Raw genomic sequence first — 27,583 nt, forward strand, 5'->3', positions numbered from 1 at the left:
TCATGGCAGCAACTGGAACTATTTGTGGATGCACCAAAGGGAGTAACATCCTTGGCAAACTACCCATGTATGAGAACATGGCATCTCAGTTAACTCACTATGCAGAGCACCCAAACCATGCACCACAGGAAGAAAGATGCTTGTTTAGGAGAGGCTTGCAAAATCTTTACCTGACATTTGCCAAATATAACTATTCATGTTCGGTGTAACAAAATAACCCCCACCCCTTGGGCTTTCTGTCACCAGTGCATATGGCTTGTTCTGCTTTGCAGTTTTTGTATTAATTCCATTAAATTTTTTCCAAGTACTGAACTGCAGGAGGAAATAGGCACTGAGAATATGTTGAATTTCTTAGATACACAGAGGAATTTCATATGGCAGATTGAGGAAAGTGTTCAAGTAAAGTCATGGGTTGTGCACCTAGATGAAGTTCATAGCTTTAATGGAACCTTTGACCTCCTATCCCAGATGCATTTTTCTCATTGAATTTATTCACAGAATCATTAGCGTTGGATGGGACCTCGAGATCATCCTCTCCAACCCTCCTGCCAAAGCAGGGTCACCTAGAGCAGGTTACACAGGCATGCATCCAGGTGGGTTTGGAATGTCTCCAGAGAGGGAGACTCCATGAACTCCCTGGGCAGCCTGTTCAGTGCTTTGCCACCCTCAATGTGAAGAAGTTCCTCCTTGTCTTGAGGTGAAACTTCGGTGTTTTAGTTTACAGTCATTGTTCCTCCTCCTGTTGCTGGGCGCCACCAAAAATAGTCTGGCACCATCCTCTTGGCACCTGCCTTAGAGATATTTATGTGCATTAGTGAGATCCCCTCTCCTCCAGACAGGCCCAGCTCCTGCTGTCTCATCTCGTAAGAGAGATGCTTCAGACCTTTGGTTAGTAACATTCCAACATTGTTAAATGACAGGGTTGGAATTTTTTTTTTCTTCTAATGGTTTATTCTTACCTGCATCCTCTGAAACAGATATTGGCTATTCTGAAGCAATGTAAGGGATAAACTTGGCCCTGGCTTATATTTTCATTCAGCAATCACAGAAGAGAACTTTAGGAAGAGCATACTGAAGCCAATGCAACAAAGAAGTGATGTGCCACTACCACTAACATGGCCTCCCTACAGGCAAACAGCACTATAACACATTTTGCACAAAATCTTTGCAAACTGGAATCCTTATTACCCCACATATACAGGAGTGGTTTATCAGATTTTCTGATAACAGAGCAATGAAATATCATAATACATCAGTCATGTTTTAATGTTTTTATTTTAGAAAGTGAACATATCCATTAAAAAAAAAAAAAGAAAATGCATGGAGTTAAAAAAAAGTAAACATAAACTAATGAGAAATTGCAAGAACATAAAATAGTTTTATCTAGTGAGACCCAACAATTATTAAATATACTTCCACCACAGAGAAGTTTTACTTCATTATATTACCAGTCTCTTGATTAGGTACACAAGACAACACTTTCCAGTAATTACCTAGTCATTAGAAGATCAACTTCAGGAATCACTGAATAATAAAATACATCATGGACAAATACTTTCATACCACCTGGGAGGCAACCTAATATACATATGTCAACAAGGTACATCTTCATGAGGTATTACAGTACATGGGAACCCTTCCCTTTACTTTCTAATGAGCAAATTCTTCTGTCAGCAGCTCCACCAGCAGGTCAGCCACAGACTCTGTTGCCAGTTTCCAAACCCCAACAACCTCCTGCAGAGATTTTCTTTCTGCAACAGATCACACAAGCCAGGATGAATGAAGATGGGAGTAAAGAAAACAGATATTGTAAATAGGGAGGCTGAAAAGAAAAGGCCATCCACTCTTCCAGGTGAGCACTAGAAGACTTCAAATCAGTAGCTTCAGCTTCTCAAGAACATTTAATACCTCCCCTAGCTTGAGCTTTGCTGTGAGTGGTGAAGTGAAAGCATGGGGCACGATAATTCCAAAAGTAAATAAAGTCATTTCCAAAATAAGGAAGCAATCTCATATTTAACCAAAGTAGACTACAAAAATCTTAAGATGAGGCTGCTCCAATGTAACCCATTTGTAGTATTAAACAGACTGAGGAGGGGGAATACCAAAGCAGGTTTGCCCATGAAATCTTCAGGCATACATGTCCTAGACTTAAACCAGAGACAATCTCTTCCTAGCATTCCTGCGGTGCCATCTCCAAAGAAGTATCTCTCTCCGCTGCCAAAAAAAGGAGTTTTTACACATCTGGTCCACTATTGTCCTTTCCAGGAGAGCCAAAAAATAAATGTAGAGGACCCCAACTCCAGGCTCTCAAGAGCTTGGCAGGATTTCCTTCTTGAAGGCTGCTATGAGAGACAGACTGAGTTCAAAGATGATGAACTCCTAAGAGTTCACACACCATTTAATTTGTTTGGGAAGGAACTAGGAAGGTAAAACATACCTTTAAGAATATTCAGGTTCTATGCAAAGGAACTTACCTGCTTTTTTATATTTGCTATACAATTGGTTTTTCACTGTCTTGTTTTTCTTCAGAGTCTTCATCAGAACCTGAAAAGGAAGACAAGAATGCTGTAGATCGGTTGAGAGAAGTAAAAAGACACACAAAAGTGTTCAGCATTTTTTGGACAATTTACTCTGAATTTCTTTCATTTCTTGGAATAGCATATCTGCCTCCTTTTGAAGCTCAAATTGTACAGGAACTGAATAAATTTAGTCTTTCCAGGCTGATTTTCCACTTGCTACCTCCAGAATAGACTTGGTTACCAAGTAACCAATGTTGAAGAGGAAGGGTCACCCCATATGAAGAAGTGGTTTCAGGGTATGTTCCTGGACATGTGTAGCTTCAAGAAAGACAAAAAGAGACAAATATGCTGAAAATTCCTACAGAGCTCATTTTAAACATCACCTCCTAAAAGCAAAGATTTGTTTTTAGAAATGTTGCTGTGTCAGCAGAGGGCTTTATTCCCCACTGCATGATCACAGGGAATAGTTTAGCTCTAAATATTTGTCAAATCAGTATGTATGGCAAAGTGACCAAAAACTGCTCTCTTAGAACAATCCATTGTTTGTCTTCTCAGAAAGAAATGCAGATTTTTAAAGAAATATTTAAATTATGAGCTATTTTTACTCTACATTATCTAGCAGTTTCACTTTGTGACTACCAGTGTGTGCGTTTCAGTTCAAATATATTAATTTGACTGTTCCTTTTACTTCTCATACCCATAAAGGGTGCTTAAACAAATGTACTTGGCAGTCAGGGCAGACCTGGAGAAGGCACCTGAGCTGTTAGTGAATCCCACTGGACAAGCTGAAAAAAATGGCACACCTAGAGTTAACACATGCATGCTGCGACACACCACCTCACTGCACGAGCAGCACAGACACAACGTCTAGAGAAACATTAGCTCCACTTACACTCCTCTCACACTCGATATTCTGATGCTAAAAAACCCCACAAAGCCCAGGCTGAATGGCTGAGTCCGGTATAATACTTCCAACCATTATTCCTCAAAACAGACCCGCAGTTTCAGCTAAAATCCATTTTCACTTTGAATCATTGGTTAAACTCGACATTAATGCTCTGTGACCCCTAGATGGAGCTCGAAGTCATTCACTGAGCCAAGATGCTCAGCATAGAGAAACCAGAGACAAATATTAAAATGAAAAATATCACATACATGTATAACTCTATAATGCAAGATAGGCGAACGTATCTGTAGCAATTAGCAGATATTATTTTAATTACATTGCATAACACAGCACAGCTTTACAGAAGAGGTTTACATATTAGGGGAAAAAAACTGATACGGGATTTGGGGGTTCCCACTGCATTCTCGGGTAACACAAATTAATCCGATCCATAAAGAAATTACTCATTTCCTTGAAATGCTTGAAAACATATTATTAAATCTTGCCATATTTACATTTATTTTTGACTTAATCAACTCATACCTCAACTAGACCAAAGCACATGATATGCAGAGTTACGATATAATTAACATTACACACAGGTGAGCCTTTTTATACAGAGAGGGCTTTTTCTTCTTGAGAAAAGAAAAGAGCCTCTGACTGAAATTTCAGTTTGCCTTATAGCAGTTTCAGGTTCATTGTCTATCCTAAGACAGTATAAAGCTCCAAGTCCAGGCTGGACTAAATAGTGCATTACTGCATAAATGTTGGAAGGGACCTGTAAGGATCACCGACGGCAGAAGCAAACCATAACTGCCTCCTTTCAGTTGTGGTGCCATTTTCTTTCAGACTTACCTTGTTTTTAGTCAGAACGTGATTTAAAATACACTAATCACGTGCATTGTAACTCATCTGGTAGGTAGTAACTAAACTGAATTACTGAATAAAAAAGACTTGCATTTCAGGGTGGTAAATACACTTTTTATTTAAAAAGAAAAATATTTTTTTTCCCTTCCCCCTTCCCCTCTTGAAGGGGGTGAAATATGCAGGAGTGTAAAGTGAATATGAAAAATCATTCACTAAGGAAACATCATTACCTGCTACAGACTCAGGAGGAGAATAGAACTGCCCATCAGAGAGGACTCCTGGGTGAAGAAGAGCTGCTCGTTCTGAAGCATCCTGTGCTATCAAAAACCCTAAAAGAAAAAGAATACCAGAAAACAATTCCTCACTGCTAACGCATAGCATCTTAAAGATCAAATATTGATGAAGAACCTTGAAGACTGATGTATTATATTAGCATTCCTAACAAGTTACTTCTTTAAATAAATACCTTTTTAAAAAGCATCAACAATTAATTTAACACTTACGTCTTCTATTTAAATGCTGGAAGCTAAGGTGGCACACACTAGCAAAACAGACATACTGCACACATGAATTAAGGAATCTTTCCTTCTACTACGTGCAATTACACAACTAGGTTGCCATATGTAAATTCATCTCTATTCACTGGCTAACTAAAACTTCTGAAATTTATTTTTAATGATCAGTGAGGTACCATGCATAACCAAATAAATTATTTTCTCACTTTGCCACTATGACTCTTCACTAATGGCTTGCTTTCACCTATCTGTCTCAACATACTTAGTTTCTGCAACCTTCATGAACTATTTGCATGTGTATGTACGGAATACTTTCTTTGTCTATGAATGTTCAACATGAAAAAATGCAAAAGTCTCTGAACTGGTTAGATTTCTTATCTATTTAGATAACGCTGTGATGCAGCTGTATTTTGTCATCCCCTCAAAAGATAAAAAAAGTTACCCTAAGTTTCTTTTTCTCCAGACAAAACCCACTGTTCTCATTTAACCAACTTCTTTCTCAGACTGGTGAAAAAGATGAGGGAAGGGATCAAAGTAGGAAGACTGCATTCAGAGCACATAAAAATGGAGGCATCCATGCCCATGTAAAGTCTTCGGATTTACCTAGCACATAAACATGCCCTCCCAACAGAGTTTCAGACTGTACTTCAGGTAATGGTGCATAAATAACAGCTTGGCTGTATAACTACCCTCCTGCTGTTGAAACTCAAAAAGCATCGGTAAGCTTTCTTTTCCTCACCGCTCAAGCAATACTCTCTTTCAACTGTAACTGTGGGTTTTCTCCATTTAGTTGAATACACTGAGTGTCAGATGACCTAGTGTCTTATCTCAAAGGTCGAAATTCACTTGTTCTGGTCTCATTCTGCCTGTGCATGAAGCAGACTCTCCACAACACTTCTTTGCTTTTCCCTTTCCACCTCGAAAGAGGAGTTAGTGACATTGAATTAGTTATTGTGTCTGCTCTTCCTAAACGAAGAGCCAGACACTTTATGCACTACCCAAAAAATGAAATTTTACAAGCCCAGTTAAATTTTACAAGTCAGTTAAATTCTCGTATCTTAAGCATACAAAATTACATGCATTTCTAAGTGTTTGAAAAATTGCTGATCTGGCCTTTGTAACTTTTAACTTTGCCTCCCTAAATTAATTAAAAACCTCATTTCTTTGAAGGCATATGTTCCTTTCCCAAAAACGAAAAAATCATGCCATATGATTTAATTTTTTCCTCAGCTCTTCAAATTTTGAGAAGCTGAAAGAAGTATTCTTCTGCCAGCTAACATGGCATCAAATGTTGCCAACTGCAGTGATTGAGGGGAAATATCACAAGCTTACTGTTTTCTTCTTCAGCTTCTTGTGGTAACACTTTAAAGTCCAGGAACCAAGTTTCAATCCAGGCAAGTATGAAGGATATGATGGGCAGCACATAGCCAAAAGCACCCTGTGAGAACAGCTAGAAAGAAAGAAAACATTACAAAAATTACCCTGAAGAATCTTGCTTTTAAGAAAACAACAAAGGAAAACAAACATTTGATTAGAATATATACCTGTGAAATAATTACTTTTGCTAATAAAAAGGCACTGGTCACTGCTGTTGTAAACTGAAAGAGACAGAACAGATAAACTAATAAATTGATTTAGTTTTTGATTTCTGCCATTATCTATTAGTTGCAACTTTAAATATTTACTGACAACAGCAAGATCACATAGATTAATAAAATGTAACAAGCATGTTACAATTAACCTAGTGTTATTAAAATAACCTCCTTAATAAAGGTAACTTTTAATACGAGCACCTCCAAATGTTGATTTCCACATAGCAGACAGCATTTGTGTAGAATCTAAACTGCCTGAGTTACGTTAATTGTGATCTTACTGTACAATGAAGACAGTGTACTCTAGTCATCAAGTCCCTTAAAAAAATCCCAACTATTTATGTATGTGGGAAAAAAGCAAACAGCAGCTGTTCCAAATGCTTTTCACTACCATCCAAATCAAAATATCCATCTCAAACAACAAAACATCTTTGTGGGGGTAAATTGGAATAAATATTTTAATCCATGAAGTGATATTTTGAAAAATTTATTTCTTTGAAGACTTGATATTCCCTGATATATTTTTTTAAAATGGCAGGCTGGATAAAACATCTAAACAAACCCCAAAACCTGAAAAAGCAGTGAACAAGTACTGTTCACAGAAGCAAGGCATCTATATCTTCTAGTGCATTTGGGTGCAGCAATTCTTTAAGTAACAGCAGAACCTAACTAACTTCTGTCAATCACAGGTAGGATATTAAGATTAAAGGCTTTGGCAAAACCTTCAGTGAAGCTTTATGTATCTAATTACTTGCTACCATGATGGGTTCACTCTCACCACCTCACAAACAAAGGCTTAAGGATTAAGAAATATGCTAAAGCTACACAACCAAGAGCAAGGACTTCTAAGAGGCATGCATTTAAATATAAGCACAGTCAGAGCAGCAGCTATTATTATGTATGTGTTTATGCCATGCTAGTAACACAATCTATAAAAATCATGGCATGTAGTCTCAGAGTACTAAGCAAACTGCATGCTACTCACTTGAAGAAAGTTATACATGAACCTGTTCTACATGCACCTACCACAGCATAAGGGAAAAAAAAAGTCTGATTTACAAAGCACTAAGCCAGCAGCACACCTATTGTATTACAATCTATAGTACTGACTGGTGGATGCATGAATTTTACACCAAATTTTGCTTTCTTTGTCATTCCCACAGTACAGCTGCATTAAAGATATTGGTTCCAATCCACTGTGGCTGCCTACAGTTCTTGAGAACTTCCTCTTTAAGAAGGGATGCATATTCAACATTTTTTATTGGAGCATGAAGCAATACAGGTACTAGTGTTCAATGGGTGGCACCTAAAACTTTAAAAAGTAAGAATGTGGGAGTTAATGGACACCTGGATCTCTGGTACAATAATGCCAATTCTTGTTTCTGAAGAAGGTTCACTATTTCAAATGCAAATGTATTTCCAACATTAATTAACAAATCGGAGGTAACAAGCAGTTCTGACTAGCCATCCATACTGGATTAAATTGAATTTATTGATAAATTAATATATTTATTAATATATATAAATTATATGATATATTAATAAATTAAAATATAATACAAATTGATAAATCTTCCATTTGTATTAACATGATACCTAGTAAGAACCACACCCACTGTGTTAATAAATTCTTGCCTTTAGGCTGAAAATCTTTCAGAAAACAAGTTTTTAATTTGTTACTGCAGGACAAATGTTTGTATATATCATCACGATGATTCTTAACAAACAAGCGTTAAGAGGCATCTAAAATTGTGTCTGTTTGATCCAGTCTAGGGAAAACTCCATTACGCTTGGCTACTACTCACAGCTATTGCCCACCAATGGCGCAGTCTGCACATTGCATATGCCAGTATTAACACCTTAAACCGAAAGACTGCCAGTAGCTATAGAGAGAGGAAAACACATTGGTTGGTTAATTCAGAACACAGAAGAACCACAATATTCTCAGCTCACTGAAAATACAGAAATAGAAGTCAATTTCCCAATTTGTAAAGCAACATCCACACGCCTACACAGGCTCAAATATGCGAACATGTGCAATTCCACAAATTAGTTAGAAACATAAGAAAGCTACACAAAGTATGTTCATGATCATTTTACCTGACTGGAATCTAAACAGTTAAATTTGGATGCAGTTAATCCAGCAAATACCTTGAGCATCACTGCATCTCACTGATCTTAGTGGTCTGCTACTATACTTCTAGTATTTTTTGAAATATTAACATTGCAACAATCCATTATCCTTTATGTAGGTGCCTGCAATAGCAAGTCATTCTATTTTGCAGTAGAGAAAGGTAAGTTATGGTATTTCTAGGCCATAAAATTAAACCAATAGCAGACAGACAAGATCTCTGAATCAGGGACTCCGACCTTCAATTTCCCTGTTTATTTTTTGATACTAGATTGTCTCCAACTTGTTTTAAAAGATGTGTTCGGAATTGAAAAAATGGGAAAAAAATGCTTAAAAATGAAGAGAAGTCAAAGACAGCCATGGCTTAATCTTATGCAAATGTGTAGTAGAAACAGGAAATTCTGTAAAAGCCCACAAATAATTTTGCAAAATTTAATGTTCTAGTCCCTTCCCAGGGAATAAAAGTCTGTCGTTTTGCATTTGCATTTTCTTAACCCTTGGTTAAACTACGGGATAAAATAACTTCCAGAGCTTCAACATTTAGGGATAACATTTTTTGCCTTCTGCAGTATGGTTTATCATGGAGAACCTGCCAGCAAAACAATGAAAGAGGGAGAAGTAGCAGAGTTTGCTAGCTTATATAATATTTAAATCTAGTAAGTTCATTTGACACAGCAAATGTCCAATGCAGAAGTAAGGATGGGTTTTTACACCAGTTTCAAAGAGAGGTTCTGGATATGGTCATCAGTGTAAAATAACTAATATCAAACCAAGTCATCTCTGTAAGGCAAACAAGATCTGGTAGAATTAACAATCTCGCCCTTTAGAAGAACTGTAATGAAACACCTTTTACTTGGGTCATGCAGTGCAAAATGCATTGCAGCTACAGAGCTACAGCTTCACCTAAAGAAAGAAATTTCCTAATGCAATAGAGTTCCTCTTATGTGCCTAAGCTACTTATACATAGTAAAGGAGACTCCTACTTCATGCCAACTCTTTTTACTGTTGGAGTGAAAACAACTCTGAAAAAGCCTGCCCTGCGCAGGCCATCCTGGGAACAAGCCTCTCCTCGTTGCAGCCACCTTATGCCCAAGGAAGGACGAAAACATCGGTTTGAGCAAAATTATTTTAGAGCTGGCGGTCTCTGGGTCTTGTTCTCTTAATGAATTACCTTATGTTACATCAGACTCACATTCTTGACTGGGTTTTCTATCTGCTTTTCCATGCACCCCAAAGCTAAAGATGCAAATTAATTGGCCCTAAGCATTTCTATCCACAGGCTCCATGAGCCTGCTGCAAGAGCAGGACTGGGCAACCCCTAGATGGATGAAATTTGGCACAAGCCCTTCTGGTTTAAATTATCGAGAAAAGATCAACATTTTCACAAGACTCAAACTAGGAAACATCTGTGGAAGGAGGAATGGGAAAACTGTAGTTTTGCTGCTCCTTTTTCTTTTTTTAAGAACACTTACAAATATATCAAAATATGAAGAAGAGTAGTCATAATGTAGGACTTCTTTCTCTAAGGTAGTCTCAATGCCTCCTTTTACCTACAAAGGAACAACAAAACACACAGCTTCAGAAAACAAAATACACACAAATATGAAGGGTAAAACTAATAATTCCCTAATAATTCCTGCTGATATACAAAAAGATCATTAAACTAAATACAGAAGAGCTGTCTGCCAAGAATGATAGTGTCAACACTATTGTTGTTATTTGTTTTTCATGATTACATAGACTTTTCAAAGTGAAAACATTTAGGATTTTCATCCTTGCCCTAGGCAAGCTACATTTCAGACTGTCCCAAAATAAAAGCAAACAAGTTGTTGAGGGAGGAAGAAACGATTAAATGTTAAGAAGGTCTGTTACACAAACTCACAAAGCATTTTATGTCTTATAAGGAGGATCAAAACAGCTGATGAAAAAGCCAATCATAACCCGGTTCTGGTTAGTCTCATATTAGCAAATAGGAAACAGAACAGAAACTGAATTCATACTTCAGGTCGTTTCCTTATCAGCCCTCACATGATTTGTTAAGAAAGCTGAGCAAAAAGATCCACAGTAAAAAAAACAGAAGCTGCAACTATTAGACTAATCTCCCACAAAAAACTAACATTCAAATTTAATTCCTCCATTTGCTGATGAGACTCAAAATTGCACCTTCCTTAGCCACCGTGTTTCTTTCCAGTGGAAGGATTCTACTGTTCAAACAGGCCTCGCAAGAAAATAATTTAAGGTGTACTGGGTCAGAGAATGAGAGCAGTATCTATCTTAGTTGAAAATTTAAAACCTCAGTGTCCATCTCCTATTGCTTTTAATATGAAGTTCCATAATTAAGCACCGCATGAAATAGTTATGTAAAAAACCACCAGTGGAAGGCTTCAATATTGAGTTCAACTACTGTCACCTTTTCAAGGAAAGGAGCTACCAAAGCATGCCAACAACATATGCTCACCATCTCAAAGCAATGCAGTCTACACACTTGCACACTTTTCCAGCTATACTGCTGGACAGTGTTTTCCTGAGACTAGTCATTCAAACTCTGAATTTCTTCTCCTCTCCCTCCCCTCTATGGCTACCTGACAAATAACTTTATAAATACAGTTTTCCCTTGGTTGCTCTACTGCATCAGGTGCAATTATCCAGCATAAATAAGGAAGATCAACTTCCCCCACTCCAAGCTGTTCGTAACTGTGTGGCTGTGTGAGCACCATGTTAACATAAGGATAAACAGAGAACAATGAAAGTCTTGATTTTTGCTCAAAATGACAGGGAGCCACTCCCTGAAGCATTTAATGATAAAGTACACTATACCTAAGGAAACTGGATCGTGGCAACAAAGTGAAAACAATATTTACAGGAACTCTCATAGCAATTCTGACCCATTACTTATGCACCAGTAACAGACAGTCCTAACACAGTGCTATTTGACTTCCCAGTGAACAAAGCAATTCAAAGAAAAACTGAACAAAACCCTAAGCACACGTCAGATCCCAGATATCAAATTTTAGCTTCTAATATCATGACTTCTAATGACAAAAACCTGTTTTTCATTCTTGCTGACATGTGGAAGTACAGGACACCAGTTCATAATATATTGTCCTGAAAATACAGCTTTTCACAAAGAAACTGCTATGATCTTGAGGTCCCTTGATGCCGTAGCATTCAAAATAAAATATCATGAGTTGGTAGCATTTTCTATTCAGAGTCTTCAGTATTCTGAGAGCACCCATGTGAAAATCTGTACTCTGAAAGCTCAACAAGAGATATAAACCCACTCTGTTCCTCTTACTCGTACAAGCTGTTGAGAAACTGGCCTAAAAAATAGAACTGCCTCAGAACACTATGCTACAACCATTTTTCCACCTAGAGAGAAAACAAAAAGTCTAGTCCCAAAATTACATCATTCAGGCAAGCAAAATCTGCTTTCTCTAATTAAATCAGAATGAGTATTTTTCACTGCATCAACAAACTATTGAACAGTCAGCTCCTGAAGCTTCATAATGTCAAATTAATAAGCAAGGTTATTTATCTAGTAAAGGAATGCTGACAAAAAATATTTACTCAAGATCTTTCTTGTCTAGAAAAGGGATTCCTCCCTAGTGTGTCCTTTCTTAAATGCAAACTTTAGATTATAGCTTAAAACCCAGCTCAAGAACTAGGATGCTACTTATGAAATAACAACAAATGAGCTATCCTATTGCTTTCTGGAAATTTTAGGAGAACAGCCTCATTTTCCAGATTACAAATGGTGGAGTTAAAAGATGGCAGCTGTGGGAGTTTATGTTGTTTAAATGCACCCTGCCATCCATAATGTATAACACATTAAGTTTACATCAAAGAAAATACATCACAACAAAAGAAAGGTTTTGGCCATCGGAAGTCTTTTCAGGGACTAACACCTCAGTGAAATATCACTGACTTAAAGTTACTCAGAAGGCAAAGTCTTGAATCCTGTAAAAATTCACATTTCTTGCTAAATTCAAAGATGTACAGCAACATTTTCGTTTATTTGATGCCTGAAGAGTTCCCTGGATTTCCAATGTTTTTTTCAGCATGGTTCACAGACTACAGGAACATCTAAAGGTTTCATAATAAGATAAATGTGTCCTAATGAATAAAAGTAGATGCAGTTGAGTAGACACTGTGTTCATGGAAGCTTAAAGTAACAAGCAGCCTCAACTTAAATAGATACAAATAACATAATTTTGGATAGAAAGGAGCAACTTACTAACCGTCTCTGAAGTGAATAAATACTTAATATAATGTCTAAGGGTAGGTACTGAAAAGACGACTCACATTTAATTCTATTATCCACAGTAAGGTTATGAATAAGAGATCAAATGTAACAAACAAACAGAAAGTCCTTCTGACATCTGATATGCCTTTCTTCTCCCTGCCTTCATATGACTCAATCCTTGCCATCAGATGCGTGGGGTTGATGGAGTGGACATCCCGCAAGGAAGGACAAGATTCCATGCTGCTAGTGTGAGCATTTTCTGCATCAGCTGGGACCCGATTCATCCTGAGTTTGCTTAGAGTGGTCTTCTTCCAGTTTTACCATCACTAGAAGGCTGATCCATATAGGAAGAATTTCTAAACAAACAAACAAAATCAAACCACATTAGTCACCAAATGCCCATAATTCCAAGAGGTATTTTCACCTTACAGTGTCAGTTCTCTTTTTGCTAAATTGATGACTGAGAGAATTAGGCAAGCTGGCCCTAGAAATTGTTTCTAACACAGTATCTAGTTCCTCTTCATCTCTCAGGAGATTTGTGAAGCAAGAGAATTAATGTTCAATTAGACCGTTTGAAATAAGGGAGCACTGTCTAGATTTAAATGGGTCATTTCTCCATGTTGTTCGAGTGAGATCTTTGAATAGAATGAATAAAAAGCATGATGCTGTGCATCCTGAAGGTTTCCAATACTGATTTAAATGCTCTCAATAAATAGGAAGACAACTTAAACGAACTTCCACATACAATTCCTGAAAAATGGCAGTGTTAGCACATCCAGAGCTGCCACAAACAAAAGATTAAAAGTCCATTAAAATCCCCAAATAGTGTACTAATCATTCTATAAAGCATATACACTGCTATTAGCTCTGTAAATTCAGCTGCTATAGCAACTTACATTGCAAGACAGTTTCTCCATGAAAAAAATGTGTGCAACCAGTGGTTAAAGGTAATGCAATTACCCTAAGTCTCTTTTGAATACAAGGCTTTTAAAAGAAGTTTCAGGCTGAATTTCCTATAAAACTGGAGCAGCTTGATGCATGATTCACTTAAATCCTCTGTGAGAACATTTGTCCAATTAAAGCTTCTAGAAAGGGTGGACTCAGAAGGTTACAAGTTTCATGGAAACACACAGAAAATTTAATTTTATGCAAAATGCTCAGAAGATGAAACTATACATCCTCCAATACAAATCACATCAGACAAGGTTTTTTAACACTGGTGAAATAGCTTTTTGAAATTCAAGAACAAAACTTTGCTTCCTGCTGTGTGGATTGTTTTACAGTAAATGGCAAGAGATACAGAAATTCTTCCCACTCCTGTCTTTCAACAGTGTTTCAACCCCAAGGCTTCAAGAGCACAGTCAGTCAAAGCCCAACAGGGGATCTGTAACACACCACTAAGCAAACACAAGGGAGGATACAAGGACGCAGGGAAAAAGTAAAGGTGGTGTGGGGAGCTACCAGAGCACACACATCACAGCTGAGGAAGACACAGGCCAGCCAGGGAAGGTCAATGCCTACGTCAAGTCACACAGAGCAGCCTTCAGGGAGTTTAAAGCAGCAGGCAAGGGTGGACAAGCACAATGCATCCTTCAATCTTCCTCATTTATTTCAGCAGTTGCCTGAAACATGGCTGGCAAAGGCTGTAGAGGAGGGAGACATATGTGGTGTGTGTTTGGTCAGGTGTCTTGAGCACTACAGTGAATTTTGGGCCGCCTGAACCCGAGGGCGTGAGCAGAATTGCTGCACTCCAGTGCTGTGAACTGCACTTGCTTTGTACTGAAAACCCTCACACTAAAGTGCCCTGCTATGTAACAGCAGGCCATAGGAAAATGTTTGGGATGAGACATAAACCTCAGATCAGGCCATCAATGGCCATAATTAAAAAGAAAAGAAAAAGACAAGTTAACACCTGAACTTCCAAAAAAATTTCCATCTACATTGGCTAAAATATTTATTTTATTTTGATGTGGCACTCAGTGCCAATTATATAGGAAGTTGTTACTTCCAGTCTGGATTATTGCTAGATACAGCACAGTATGGGAATGCAGTTCATACAGCCAGAGCTAATTGTTTTAGGATGTGCTAGTTCAGCATCCATTTGCCTCCGCAAAGAGAAAAGCATGGCCTTAAAACGCACTGGCTACCAGTTTGTTTCCAAGCATGACTCAAAATGTCAGATTCACTTATAAATGCCATGTACTCTGAAATCCTTGCTACTGACAGACTGGTTTTTGCGTCAAAGCCCTCTGGACAGGGGATACTCACAGTAAGGGAATTTGTCTCTAGCCTTGCTCTGCCTGCTGATCCATCAGATCCATGTTTGGACACATGGCTGGGCCTCTCTCGTCACACTAAGCTGGCATCAAAATGTTGTGATTCTTTAACTGAACAGACATAGCTTGGCAGCTTTCTGCACTCATTGCAATAGCTCTGCAAGCTGATTAAGCACCAAGTGTGTGCTAGAGGATTGTTTCCCATTATCTCTTTCATTAATTAAAAGTTCCTTTGTACATGAATGACATAATCAGCCATTTCATCACACCAGCATTCTCAAATGGCTTCAGGTGGGTGCACAAAAAAATCTTAAATTCTTCCCGGCAGCTGTCTTACAGGCATGTAGGGACTATTAAAAAGCAGTGTTAGTGTTAGATGGTGACTTGGCCAGACACTTTCATACGCGTCTCAGCATTACCAGCAACAACAATTCTCCTCCCTTGCACTTCCAAAGCACCAGTCATGCCTCATCTCTCTTGCCCATTACAAGTTTGCAGCAGGAGTGAGTGAGCTCTGCTCTTCCCTTGGCTCCATTTCTCCAGGGGCTCTTGCTTGTGCAGAACAGCCCGTGCTTGGAAGGGCTCCAGGCTTGCACCCTCATGAAGAGATGTCACTTTTCAGCACTCCATGTGGGCAATACAAGCACCAGGCAGGCACAGGAGTGCTTTTCATGCATCCCTGGCCAAGCAACTCAGTGGTGGAATAAGTTTAGGAAAGGTGTGTTTGTCATTGAGATGCGTCATACTTTTAAAAATACCACACAATTCTTTTGCATGTGACTGTTACCGATCTTTATTCTTGCTCTTCAGGAAACACGGACAGCTCGACCTCTATTCATACTGCCATATTATTTGAATTTCTGTATCCAAACTGATACATGACATTGATTATTGTTCTTTCTAAAAACCAAAATAATTTTGAATCAGAGAAAAAAATAATTATAAACTGGGTGTGAGAATGTTTGGGGTTTGGGTTTTTGAAAATGCAAATTCAGCCAGAAAAAAATTCATTATCAAATAAAGAGAGAAAATCACATTCTTATAACTTGTGAGATATTTTCTAAAAAGAACCATCAGTGAGTTATCTACTTTCCTGTTTCTGATAAAGGTTATATAAAGGTTATAAAGATTTTATAGATAATTTTCAGGGGTTTTTTTCCAATATCAGTAACATATTTTCAAGACTGTTGTATCATCTGTGGGTTGACCCAGTGTCTGCCTCTGATTTGAAGGAGACTGGGTTCACCTGGCACCCCTTCTTTTGGCCTTCTCTATGGCAGGCTCCAGGAAGGATGTGTGGTCAAAACAAGTATGTCCTATGAAGGAATGATGTTTACAGACCATCATGTTCACTCTCTCCAGAGAGTGAAGGACACTCACCAGGAAGATAAACAGCCCATAATTCATAATATTCCAAGAAACTCTATGGGCAAACTTGCCTGGAGAGGTGGAGTTCATAGCAACTGTGTTGGATACAAACCGTGCCATTAACTCCTTGCCACAAGAGACACATGAGTGAGACAGAAATCTGTTTTCCCCATGCAGTCTGTATTGGTTTGGCACAGCCTGGTTTTAGCTAGCAGGGGGCCACAGAGATAGCTCCTGGGAGGAAGCTGCTGGAAGCTTCCCACCATGTCCGGCAGAGCCAATGGCTGATGGCTCTGAAGACGGACATGCTGCTGGCCAAAATTGGGCCAATGAGAGAGGCTGGTAACGCCTCTGTGATGACATATTTAAGAAAAAAATCAAAACAAAGTCACAAGATTTTGGATTCTAGTCAGAGAAGAGGAGGAGATGAGAACATGTGAGGGAAAATAACATGGAGACACCAAAGTCAGTGGAGAAGGAGGGGTGGAGGTGCTCCAGGAGCCGGAGCAGAGGTGCCTCTGCAGGCCGTGGTGCAGCCCATGGTGAAGCAGCTGTGCCCCTGCAGCCCGTGGGGATCCACGGGGGATGCAGAGATCCACCCGCAGCCCGTGGGGATCCACGGGGGATGCAGAGATCCACCCGCAGCCCGTGGGGATCCACGGGGGATGCAGAGATCCACCCGCAGCCCGTGGGGGAGGTGCCCGTGCCAGAGCGGGTGGATGCCTGGAGGAGGCTGTGATCCAGTGGGAGACCCAGTGGGGAGAGAGGGCCCCGCTTCCAGGCTGGAGCAGCCTGTCCTTGGAGCACTGCACCCCGAGGAAAGAGAGAGCCCCGGCACAGCAGTTTTGGGAGGGCTGTGTGCCCGTGGGAGGGGCTCACGCTGCAGCAGGGGCGGTGGGGCTGCTGCTCCTGAGAGTGGATCCACACCAGGAAAGTTCAGGGAGAACTGTCCCCTGTGGGAGGGACCCACGGCCTCACAGGGGAAGGACTCCTCTCCCGGAGCAGCAGAAGGAAATCTCGGTGATGGACTGACCAAACCCCCATGCCCTGTCCCCTGTGCTGTCGGTGGGAAGGAGGGAGGGGCTGGGAGGGGGAAGGTGTTCTAAGGGCTTATTTTACTTCTCATTATCCTCCTCTGATTCCCTTAGCAATAAATTCACTTTGTAACTTTAAGCTAAGCCTGTTTCACCCTTGAAGCGCTTCTCCCGGTCCTTATCTCAGCTCATGGAGCCTTTGTTAACTTTTTTTTTCCTTTCTCTCCTCTGCCCAGCTGTGGCAGGGGAGGGTGAGTGAGCAGCTCTCGTGGGTGCCTGGCGTTGGGCCTGTGTCAAACCACGACAGTCCCACTAGCAAATGGCTCTCCACAAAATGTAGGGGACTTGCAGTGCTCTGTAGCACTCTGACTTGCCTTTGCCAGACTTCAAGTGATACTTTTTCAAGCTAAACTGAGGATTGCATTAACCTGCTCCTAGCTACACCTGCACATTGTGATAATGCTTGTGAACATTTATTCTGAAACAGAGTGAGAAAAATAAAATCCTGTTTCCAGTTATATCTCTTGTGTTACATGTCTTTGAAAGTGTTTTCAAAGCTAAAAAAAACCCTGGCATTTCAGGCATATAACAGTCTTATTGTTATTTGACTCATCATGAGTGCAGAATAGAATATTCAGTTGAAAGGGACAGAAAACAGTCACCTTATCCAACTGCCTGACCTCTTCAGGGCTGACCAAAAGTTTAAGTATGGCATTAAGGGCAATGCTCAAATGCCTCTTAAACACTGACAGGCTTGGGGCATCAACCCTTTCTCAAAGAAGACTCTTCCATGGTTTGACAACCCTCTTGGTAAAGAAATGTTTCCTCATGTCAAGTCTGAACCTGCCCTGATGGATGCAGCTTTCAGCCATTTCCACATGCCCTGGTACAGGGTACCACTGGGAAGAGATCAGCAACTTCCCTCTCCACCACCTCAGGAAGCTGCAGAAAACAGTGTGGTCACCCCTCAGCCTCCTTCTCTCCAAACTAGATGAACCCTGTGTCTTCAGCTACTTCTCACAGGGCATTGCTTCTAGCCCTTTCACCAGCTTCAGTGCCCTCCTCTTGGACATATTTAAGGACCTTCACACCTTTGTTAAATTTTGGAGTCCAGACGTGCACACAGTACTCAAAATGAAGTTGCAGCAATGCTAAACAGAATGAGATGATCACCCCTTTTGACCAGCTGGTTGTGCTGTATTTGAAGGTTTGCCACTGCTGACTTTGAGCCTGCTGTCAGCCAGTATCCCCAGACCCATTTCTGTGGGGCTGCTCTCCAGCCATGCCTCTCCTAATTTGTACTTGTGGAAGGTTCTGCTGTATCCCAGGTGCAGAGTCCAGCATTTGTTCCTGTTCAGTTTCATGCCACTGATGATTGTTCAACACTCCAATCCATCCATATCCCTCTGCAAGGCCTCTTGTCCCTCAAAAATGTCAACAGCACCTCCCACTTCAGCATCATCAGCAAACTTGCTACTAGTGCACTCGACTCCTGCCTCCAAATCATTGATAAAAAATTTTGAGCAGAACTGGCCTTGGGATTGAGGTCTGAGGAACACCATTGGTGACTGGTCTCCAGCCAGGTGTAGCCCCATCCTCTACAACCCTTTGAGCCCTGCCCTTCAGCCAGTTCTTTCAGCACACCATCTACCTGCTCACTTCACAGTCAAACTAGTCCAGAAGGATGCTGGGAGGAACAATATCAAAATCCTAAACAAAATCTAGAAAAATCATATTCACCACCTTCCCTTCATCTACTAGGCAGGTGAAATGACAGAATCTGCAAGCTTATTGAAGTGTCAAAACACTTAACAGGGAAATAAAACTTCTGAAATAAGAATCCACATCAGTGTATTTGTGATATACTTTCTCCTCACTTCCCCTGATTTCAAGAGATGTAATATTTTAATGTTTTTTCTTTCTTTTCTTCATGACTGTGTTGTGGCAACCTAGAATGCAGAGAACATTTCTCTGCCTGTTTTGAAAGGTTTTACCCCCCTGGACAGTACTGGTTTTGGCCTTTGTCCATGGGAAAATTTGCCTAGCTTCTGGGAAGAACTTGAATCTACAGTGGTGTGAATTAGGTGATAGAAGATTTTAACGACAACTTATCCTCCATTATGAGGTTTTCTACTTCTATCTATTTACTATGCAAATAGACCTAAAAACTCTAAATTTTTCACCCTGTGATAATCTCACATAGTATTCTTTCTCCTTCTTCACTAACTCCATATTTTGCAGCAATAGTGGTTTGGGATGATTGGATAAAGAATTCTGCAGTTCCTGTCTACGTGATTTAGGAACTTGTTGGACATTGGTAAAAAAGTGAAAATATCTTGTGTTTTAAGTTTTCATTGGGTAATTTACCTTTAAAAAGGCTGTGAAATCTTGATAAGTTGTCTTCTTCCTGCATTCTCTGCTCTGTGCTATGTCTAGGCCATGCCAGTGGCTTGTACTCCTTAGATAAGAATTAATAAACACCTATCTGGAGACTGAGAAGCATGAAGTCCCATTCGCCTCCTTTTTTCTCCTGGCAAAAATCTGAACGTCTTCCCCATCAGGGAAGACAACAATTAATGACGCGGACAGCATTACTGCGTATATTCACTCAACTCCCACTAAAAATATTTAGCTAAATAAGTTTTCTATGCTGACATATTCAAAGTCATAGATAACAGTGGCATAATTTTCCTGGAAGGAATACCTCAAAGTTTGCATCTATTTAAATAAAAATAAAGAATTAAAATAAAGGTGTGTTTTGCTTTCTTTTTTCTTTTTTTAAACCCTTAATTGTTATGGCCATAACTCAAACTTCCAAACAGAGAATTAAATTCTCAAACTTTCTACTGAAATACGGATTTTACACTTATTAATAGTATTAGCTAGTATAATAAGTGAAAAGTAAAGGAATTAAAATTATCAAGCTTAGGACTGCAGTCCTTCCCTGCCCTCAAAGTCTAATAAAGACTTTAGCAATACAATGGTGAGAGCTTGCCCATGATTTCAGGTTACATTTACAATTAACATCATTATTTTCATTCATACTGACAGAAGCAGATGGCACACACTGCATGTGTAATTTTACACTTATCTTAAAGATGCAAGATCAGAAGGCTACTTCTCTTTTCTACCATTATTCTTCCAGTCTATTATCCTTGGTTTAAATTTTTTTTTTGGACTCTATTACTGTATCATACATGAGCAACAGCACCACATATGATACATTTTTCTTTCCAAGAAAAAAAAGACGCAGCAGAATTTAACTGAGAAGAGATAATAGATGTGATTAAAAAAGAAAAAAAAACCAAACAAAAAAGGCTTACTCAAAGGCTATCAACAGCTCAGCAAAACCAAAACTTAAAGAGTCACATGGAGGCAAGTCCGAAAAGGCAATGCTAGTTTAGGTTAAAATACCAGAGAAGTCACGTTTGCATAAAGTAACTAGGCACACAATGTAACATTGCGTCACAACTGCTGTTGAAACACACTGAATACCTATAATACTTCTGTGTCCTGACAACACTAAATATGGCCCAAAAATTACCACCATAAACAGCTTTTCTGTGAATGTTAAAAAAACCATCTGAAAATATTTCTTTTTTTCCAATGAGTAAAATAGGATGACATGGACAATATAGCAGCCAAGATGCTCAAGTACTATGAAAACTACAGGGTAGTAGAAAAGCTGACACTGAAAGAGCAGCAATTTTCACTCCTAACAAAAATAAAAAATAAAGCATTTCCTTGCTAAAAACTTTCCTCATAGGGAGACAAATAAAACATGCCAGTTCTTTACCAAAAGAGTTATTTTCTGATAAGAGGGCTTACATTTCTGCTTATACTACCTGCTATGCTGTAGGAACACACTACATGGCACAGATGAACCCAAAATTTCTCACAAGAACAGAGCTTAATACAGTAACTGGTGCAATTAGAACACTAACATTCACATATTTAAGTTATACTTAAAGACAGTTTCAGACAATTTTAACATACCTAAAAAAAAATGGTCTTGAACCACTGTTTGCTCTCTCACCATCATGAAGCCCAACTTCATTCTTTATCTAGGCATAGACACAAATTGCCCTAGCCAACACCTTGGACAGAATATGCAATTATCTGTAAAGACTGCTTTGGTACACCCCATATTGGAAGTCCAAGAAACTGAGAGTTTCTGGTATAAAGCCGTATTAACCTGCAGGAGTATTAGCAGAAGCCTCTCAGTGTATCTTCTGACAGTACCAGCACATACTCTGATTAAGAGCCAACACAGATAGAATCAATTTCTGTGAAGATGAAGTAACACTGATTATAAATCAAGGGGGAAAAAAAAAATTCCCGAAGAGCTGAAGATTGCCTCCAAAGCTTACCTGGACACATTTTTTACACTGTTTTCTACTATAAATGACCTCACTCTGCCGACATACTCTGTCCCTCTTCTGTTTATATAACTGCAAGAACTAATTTTCCTGAAATCTGCTTGTAGTGGGTACATTACTAGTGACCTCCTGATACTCATTGCTCCTGTTCCTGAAGGGCACTCAAATCCCTTCCAATCTGCACTCATTCTGTCTCTAGCTGTAACACATCATTGCCTCAGAAACATTTTAAGGTTTCAATGCCTTTAAAAACACTGTCTGAAGCACTGTTCTGTTCAAAACAAATGCTCCTTAGTGAACATGAAGGAATATTAAAAAAAGCCAACCAAAACACCACCAACAAAAAAACCCCAAACCTGGGCCAGACACTTTAATCAAAATAAGACTGAAAAATTCAAACTGATGCACACCCACAAAACTCCCCAAACATAAGCAGAAGATACTGTCGAGTGCTTTGGCAATAGTCTAGCTTTTCAATTAAGCAATACAGCAGGAATTACAAGTTACAAATATGTAATACATTTAAAGACTGGGAAGGTTTCCCACTGGAGGGGCAGGGCAAGACTTACCAGCACATAGGAGAGAGCACCTTACAAAGAGTTTGGGTTTATCTGGGTGTTCAGAACTAGAATAGCTCTGCTTTACCCTGAAGTAGCAGCTCTTACTTACATAACTTGTCCCTGTAAAAACAAAACTGAAACAATAAACCCCCAGTTTCCTTGAGAAAAATGTTTCCCCAATTTCCTGTGCTCTAATGGTGACCTAGCAAAAGTAACAGGGCAGTTGCACACATTTGTACTGAATAATATTTTTCTCGGACCACTGAAAGAAAGTGAAAAAGAGAAAGAAAAAAAAAAGGAAATACATTTTTTTAGGTTAGTAGAGCATCTGAGGAAACAGCAGTGTCACCCTTCTCCATCCCAAGAGTGAGACACGTAGATTCAGAAAGTCAAATCGAAGTGTCCCAACCTTGGACTAGTTTTCCCTGCAGCTGAAGAATCCCTGCTACTGAGCCATGTCTTGCAAAACACTATTGTCCTTTTCCAAACACTTCCTTTCTTATTCTACAAGAGCTGAGAAAAATGGCAGAGTTAACAGCTTGTAAATTTGGCATCAGCATTGTCCTTACTTTTATCTCCATCATCTCTTCCCCTCTGGACTCCTATTTAACAGCATATCCCAGACTTTTACTTTTAAAATGGACTCAAACCAGACATGTGAAAGAGCATGTGAAACAACAGCTCTTCAGAGTTATTCCCACCTGGAGCACTGCATCCAGCTCTGGGGCCCCCAGCATCAGAAGGATGTGGATCCGGTGGAGTAAATCAGCTTCAGAAGCTGAAGACAAGCTGAGTGAGTTGGGGTTGTCAGCCTGGAGAAGAGAAGGCTCCAGGAACACCTTAGAGCACTTTCCAGTACCTAAAGGGGGCCTACAGAAGAGCTGGAGAGGGGCTTTTTACAAGCGCATGGAGTGACAGGACAAGGGAGAAATGGACTTACATTGAAAGCAGGCAGGTTTAGACTAGATATTAGGAAAAAGTTGTTTACTGTGAGGGTGGTAGGACACTGGAACAGGTTGCCCAGAGAAGTCATGGCTGCCCCATCCCCAGAAGTATTCAAGGCCAGGTTGGATAGGGCTTGCAACCACCTGGTCTAGTGGAGCATGTCCCTGCCCGTGGCAGTGGGATTGGAACTAGATGGTCTCTTGAGGTCCTTCCAACCCAAACCATTCTATGGTTTTATGACTCTGAGAATATTCCATGCTGAATTCATGATACACTTGAAAACATACTTGCCAGAACTCAAAATGTGTAGAGGTCAGATTTTGTTTAATCAAGAGTATGATCTTAAATCACAGAATCATCTGAGTTGGAAGGACCCACAAGGGTCATCAAGTCCAGCTCTTAAATGAATGGCCCATACAGCGATCAAACCTGGAACCCTGGCATTATTAGAACCATGCTCTAAACAACTGAGCTAATATGCAATGATATTCTAAAAAAAAACTAACAAAAAAGGATGCACTGTAACATGTTCCAAAGGTCTGCCTCAGATCTCAGCTGCACTCAAGATAGTTAAGCATTGCAAACTCCAAAACTGAATTCTGTGCACGTTATCACTGTTAGGTCCTTAGAGAGAGAAAGTATCCCAGTTATAGAATTGACAGCATATCATCCCATTTACAACCAATAATTCCAACTGATAGCAATGACTTCATAAAATCAGAGAATGCTAAGGGATTGGGATGGACCTTGAACATCATCCAGTCCCAACTCTTATTTAATTAATTATCAAACCAAAACTATAGTCTTCTTAAAAATAACATAAGCTTTTTATTTGGTTTAAATGTTCTGGAGTAATCTTGCCAAAGACCTGAAACTACATCAGGATTTTAAGGTTTAATACAGTCAGCTCCCCACAGTTATATTAACATACGTAAACAGTATTTTTGTATGTTTTATGTATACATACACATTCCAGTCACAAGCAATACCTGCATGCAATAAAAAAAATAAAGAAAAAAAAAGATGCTAATGATTTCTTGCAAAAGCTGGGAGGGAGAGGTGGGCATAAAGGGGAAGTGATACAAAGATAGAGGAAAGACAGTTAAAAAACCTCCAACGAATCTGGTATTAACTCTTCTTCACATCTGTTACCTGCTCTCTGAAGCTGACTTTGTAGCCCACCCAACACCAGCTCACAGAAATGAAGACTTCATGGCAAACTTTCTCCACTAAGCACAAAATAAGCAATAAGGGCTTATTATTCATTCAGTTTCTCAGACTTAACTGTGGGCCAAATAAACCATTTAGATATCAAAACCATACCTATTTTATCACACCAGCATTTCTCTAAGTAGAAAACACAATTTTTTAAAGAGGCCAAACATCTCACTGATTGCTTCAAACATCAAGCTCGATACTGGTTTATAACACTGACTACTCCTACACATTTGTTGGTTTTTTCCCAGATCAACAACAAACATATGCCCCAGGGCTGCTAGCCAGATACAACTTGGACAAGAAAAGCTATTCTTTTGCTAGCACAGAATTGTGGGACTCTTCCTGAAATAGATCAGTCACTTTATGTACTAGTGAGAAACACTCAGGATTCTGTCACTCCCTCAAAAACTATTCCACAAAATGGTGCAAGTTTACTCCAGGCAAACAACCCCTGAAAATTCTTCAGAGCTCTTAAAGAAAACAGCCCTTCAAGAAACTGACATCCATTTCAGAATACAGGATAAACTTTTGTAAGATTTTTTTCACTCTTAACTCCTCTTTTATAGGTCTTGAAGGTGCTTCAAAATAAAAGGAAGTATCAGGTTTTACATTTTACCTCTATTTTTCTTCTTAAAAGAGATTGTAAGGAAACAATTACCTAGTCCAAGCAGCAGCAAGTTCTAGCAAAGACCTACATCTGAACCTTCAGAAGAAAAGACTTAGTTTAACACACCCTCACATAATTTATCTAATTTTTCTGTCAGTGCAAGATAGAAATTAACTCCTGATGTCTGAAGTGATGCTATTTTAGGGCTTCAGCTGATGACTGAGTAGCTGAACTTAATATGAAAAGCATAATGTCATTATAAGACATTCAGTTGGTTCTTTTTGGTTCTAAGATTACTTTTTTCAAATTTTCATTTTTAATTCTACTCCTAGCTGAATTTAAGTCAGCAAGGCAGAGAGGTAATGTACAAGCTGTCTTTTCACACAGTCGCTAACGATTCCAAATTAAGACCAGATATTTAGCACGTACAGTTAAATTAGAGAATGTTTAACAAGCAACAAATCTGTGATCCTTTAAAGTGACTCATCTGAGTAGCTGGATGCTGCTGTCTAACCATGAGAAATCACAGGCCCTGCTGTCACAAGTCTGATTTACCATTACCATGTCATCCATATCTTCTGCAAAATCACTGGTAATATTGTGCATGTTGACTTAATTCACCGAGTGAAATCCATTAGTCATGTTTATTAGAAACTAGGTTTGGCCCTGTAAAACATTACAACAAAGATGTTTTAATAACTGTATGTTTGACTAGGATGCTCTGACAAAGTTTAAAATGGTAAAGTCTAAATACATTCTTTCTCATGAATGATGACCTAGGACAATTGTGCTAAACTCACTTTGAAAAAATCATGGCTAAACACTTGAGAATTTATGAAAATTAGACCACATCACATCAAGATCACCACACTCAAGCCCAAATGCACAAAAAAGAATGCCTAATCCATGTGAACTGAGTTTAGTATTTCACAAATTCCAGCATTGTTAAAAGATCATATCTCTTTCTCAACATATCAAGTCTACAGAAAGCAACATTCACCCTGAAAAAGCCTAACACACGAATAACAGAAAATACTTAAAATTATGGATTTGCATCACAACAAGAGGATCACTGGTGCCTTTTATGCAGAGTATCTGGCCCTGAACACCATCAACAAACAAACAAAACCCAAATCACTCTGCATCTGGCCTACTTAAAACTTCCAAAGCTGATGAAAAACATCTACTAAAAATAGTAACACCACTATGGACTTATAAACAGAAAGGAGCCTCCTCACAATGTTGGATTCACTAACAGCACCCCAAAACACTACCAGCAAAAAATGAAAACTTTCATAGCAATTAATATTCAACACAGTTCTACATATGATATAAACCAAGATGACAAACGCGCACCATAAAATGTATTGACAACGTTGTGCAAAATACAGTGATCACCTTATGCGTTTATGCACACTAACATGATTTAAAAACAAACAAACGACAAGTTTAGTATTTGTGGTGAATATTTTCCAGGTTGAAGTCGACCACTGTGTCTGCTTACAGCTAATTGGGAACTGCTGAGTGCTAGCACTTGATCAATGAATAACATAAACTGCTGCTGGAGACCAAATGCTGCGGGTTTAACCAGCTCGCTCTGCAGACGTACAGCGTCACCCTCAACACAGATTAAAAACCCTACACTTCAGGAATGAATGATCCACTTTAAATTCGGATGCTGAACGCAGGCAGTACCTCTCCGAAGCTGTCTAAATTCAGCCCGACGCTAAGATTAACCCTCAGGACAACATTTTCCCGCGATGGAAGTCGGGGGTTCGCAGGGCCCGGCTGGCTCACCCCACTACCAGCAGGACAAACAGGTCGCCGTACCTCCGTGAGGACGGATTTGCTGGGCTAGGATCGCAAGGAGAGGGGAAAAAGCAATCCTCCGCGGGCCCGACAGCAGAAGCAGCGGCGCCGGGCATGTGGGAGAGGCGGCCGTGCCCGCTGAGCATCCGCCGAGCGCCACAAGCACTCCCTCCGCGGAGAGGGATCCCCTTCCCAGAAAAGGACCCCCGCCCCGCCCCGCCTCCCAGCACGTGATCGCCTTCCTCCTCCTTCCTCCTCTTCCTCTTCCTCTCCCTGCCCCCACCTCGCCCCAGCAGGACAGCGAGCTCCGTACCAAGGGGAACAAACCCGTACCCTCCCCGGGGAAAGCGGCGGCACCGGCACAGGAGGAAGTGGGCAAAGGGAAGGGAGAGAAAGGAAAGGAAAGGAAGGGAGGGAGGGAAGGCAGGCAGGCCGGGCCGTACCAGCGGCCCCACCGCGCCACCACCAGCAACACGCCCCGCATCCCTCTCGGCCTATTCCCCGCCGTGCTCCCCTCGCCCCCCGCTCCGGGCGAGGGGGCAGCGAGCTCACCCCGGCGCGCCGCTCCCCCCCGCAGAGACGGCCCCGCCGCACCGGGCAGCGCCGCAGGCCGCGGGGACGGGCGGGGCGGGGC

The 27,583-nt window shown here is 40.0% G+C and overlaps 1 protein-coding gene across 8 annotated transcripts; it reads right to left on the minus strand.

Moving 5' to 3' along the window:
* Window positions 1-2,474: 2,474 nt before the first annotated feature.
* STARD3NL (STARD3 N-terminal like) lies at window positions 2,475-27,583 on the minus strand. 8 transcript variants are annotated; one of them, XM_032104816.1, is made up of 8 exons: window positions 27,502-27,583; window positions 12,813-13,109; window positions 9,983-10,060; window positions 8,185-8,262; window positions 6,332-6,385; window positions 6,120-6,237; window positions 4,503-4,601; window positions 2,475-2,544 (listed from the first exon to the last, which is right to left on the minus strand). In XM_032104816.1, the coding sequence occupies exons 2-8, from the start codon at window positions 13,035-13,037 to the stop codon at window positions 2,492-2,494; spliced, it is 705 nt and encodes a 234-aa protein (XP_031960707.1). In that variant the 5' UTR covers window positions 13,038-13,109; window positions 27,502-27,583; the 3' UTR covers window positions 2,475-2,491. The 8 variants fall into 8 exon arrangements, with proteins under 8 accessions (XP_031960707.1, XP_031960714.1, XP_031960722.1 ...); XM_032104823.1 differs by lacking the exon at window positions 27,502-27,583 and adding an exon at window positions 26,971-27,156; XM_032104831.1 differs by lacking the exon at window positions 27,502-27,583 and adding an exon at window positions 23,072-23,403.

The sequence above is a fragment of the Corvus moneduloides genome, chromosome 1, assembly GCF_009650955.1.
Source record: "Corvus moneduloides isolate bCorMon1 chromosome 1, bCorMon1.pri, whole genome shotgun sequence".
Lineage (NCBI taxonomy): Eukaryota > Metazoa > Chordata > Aves > Passeriformes > Corvidae > Corvus > Corvus moneduloides.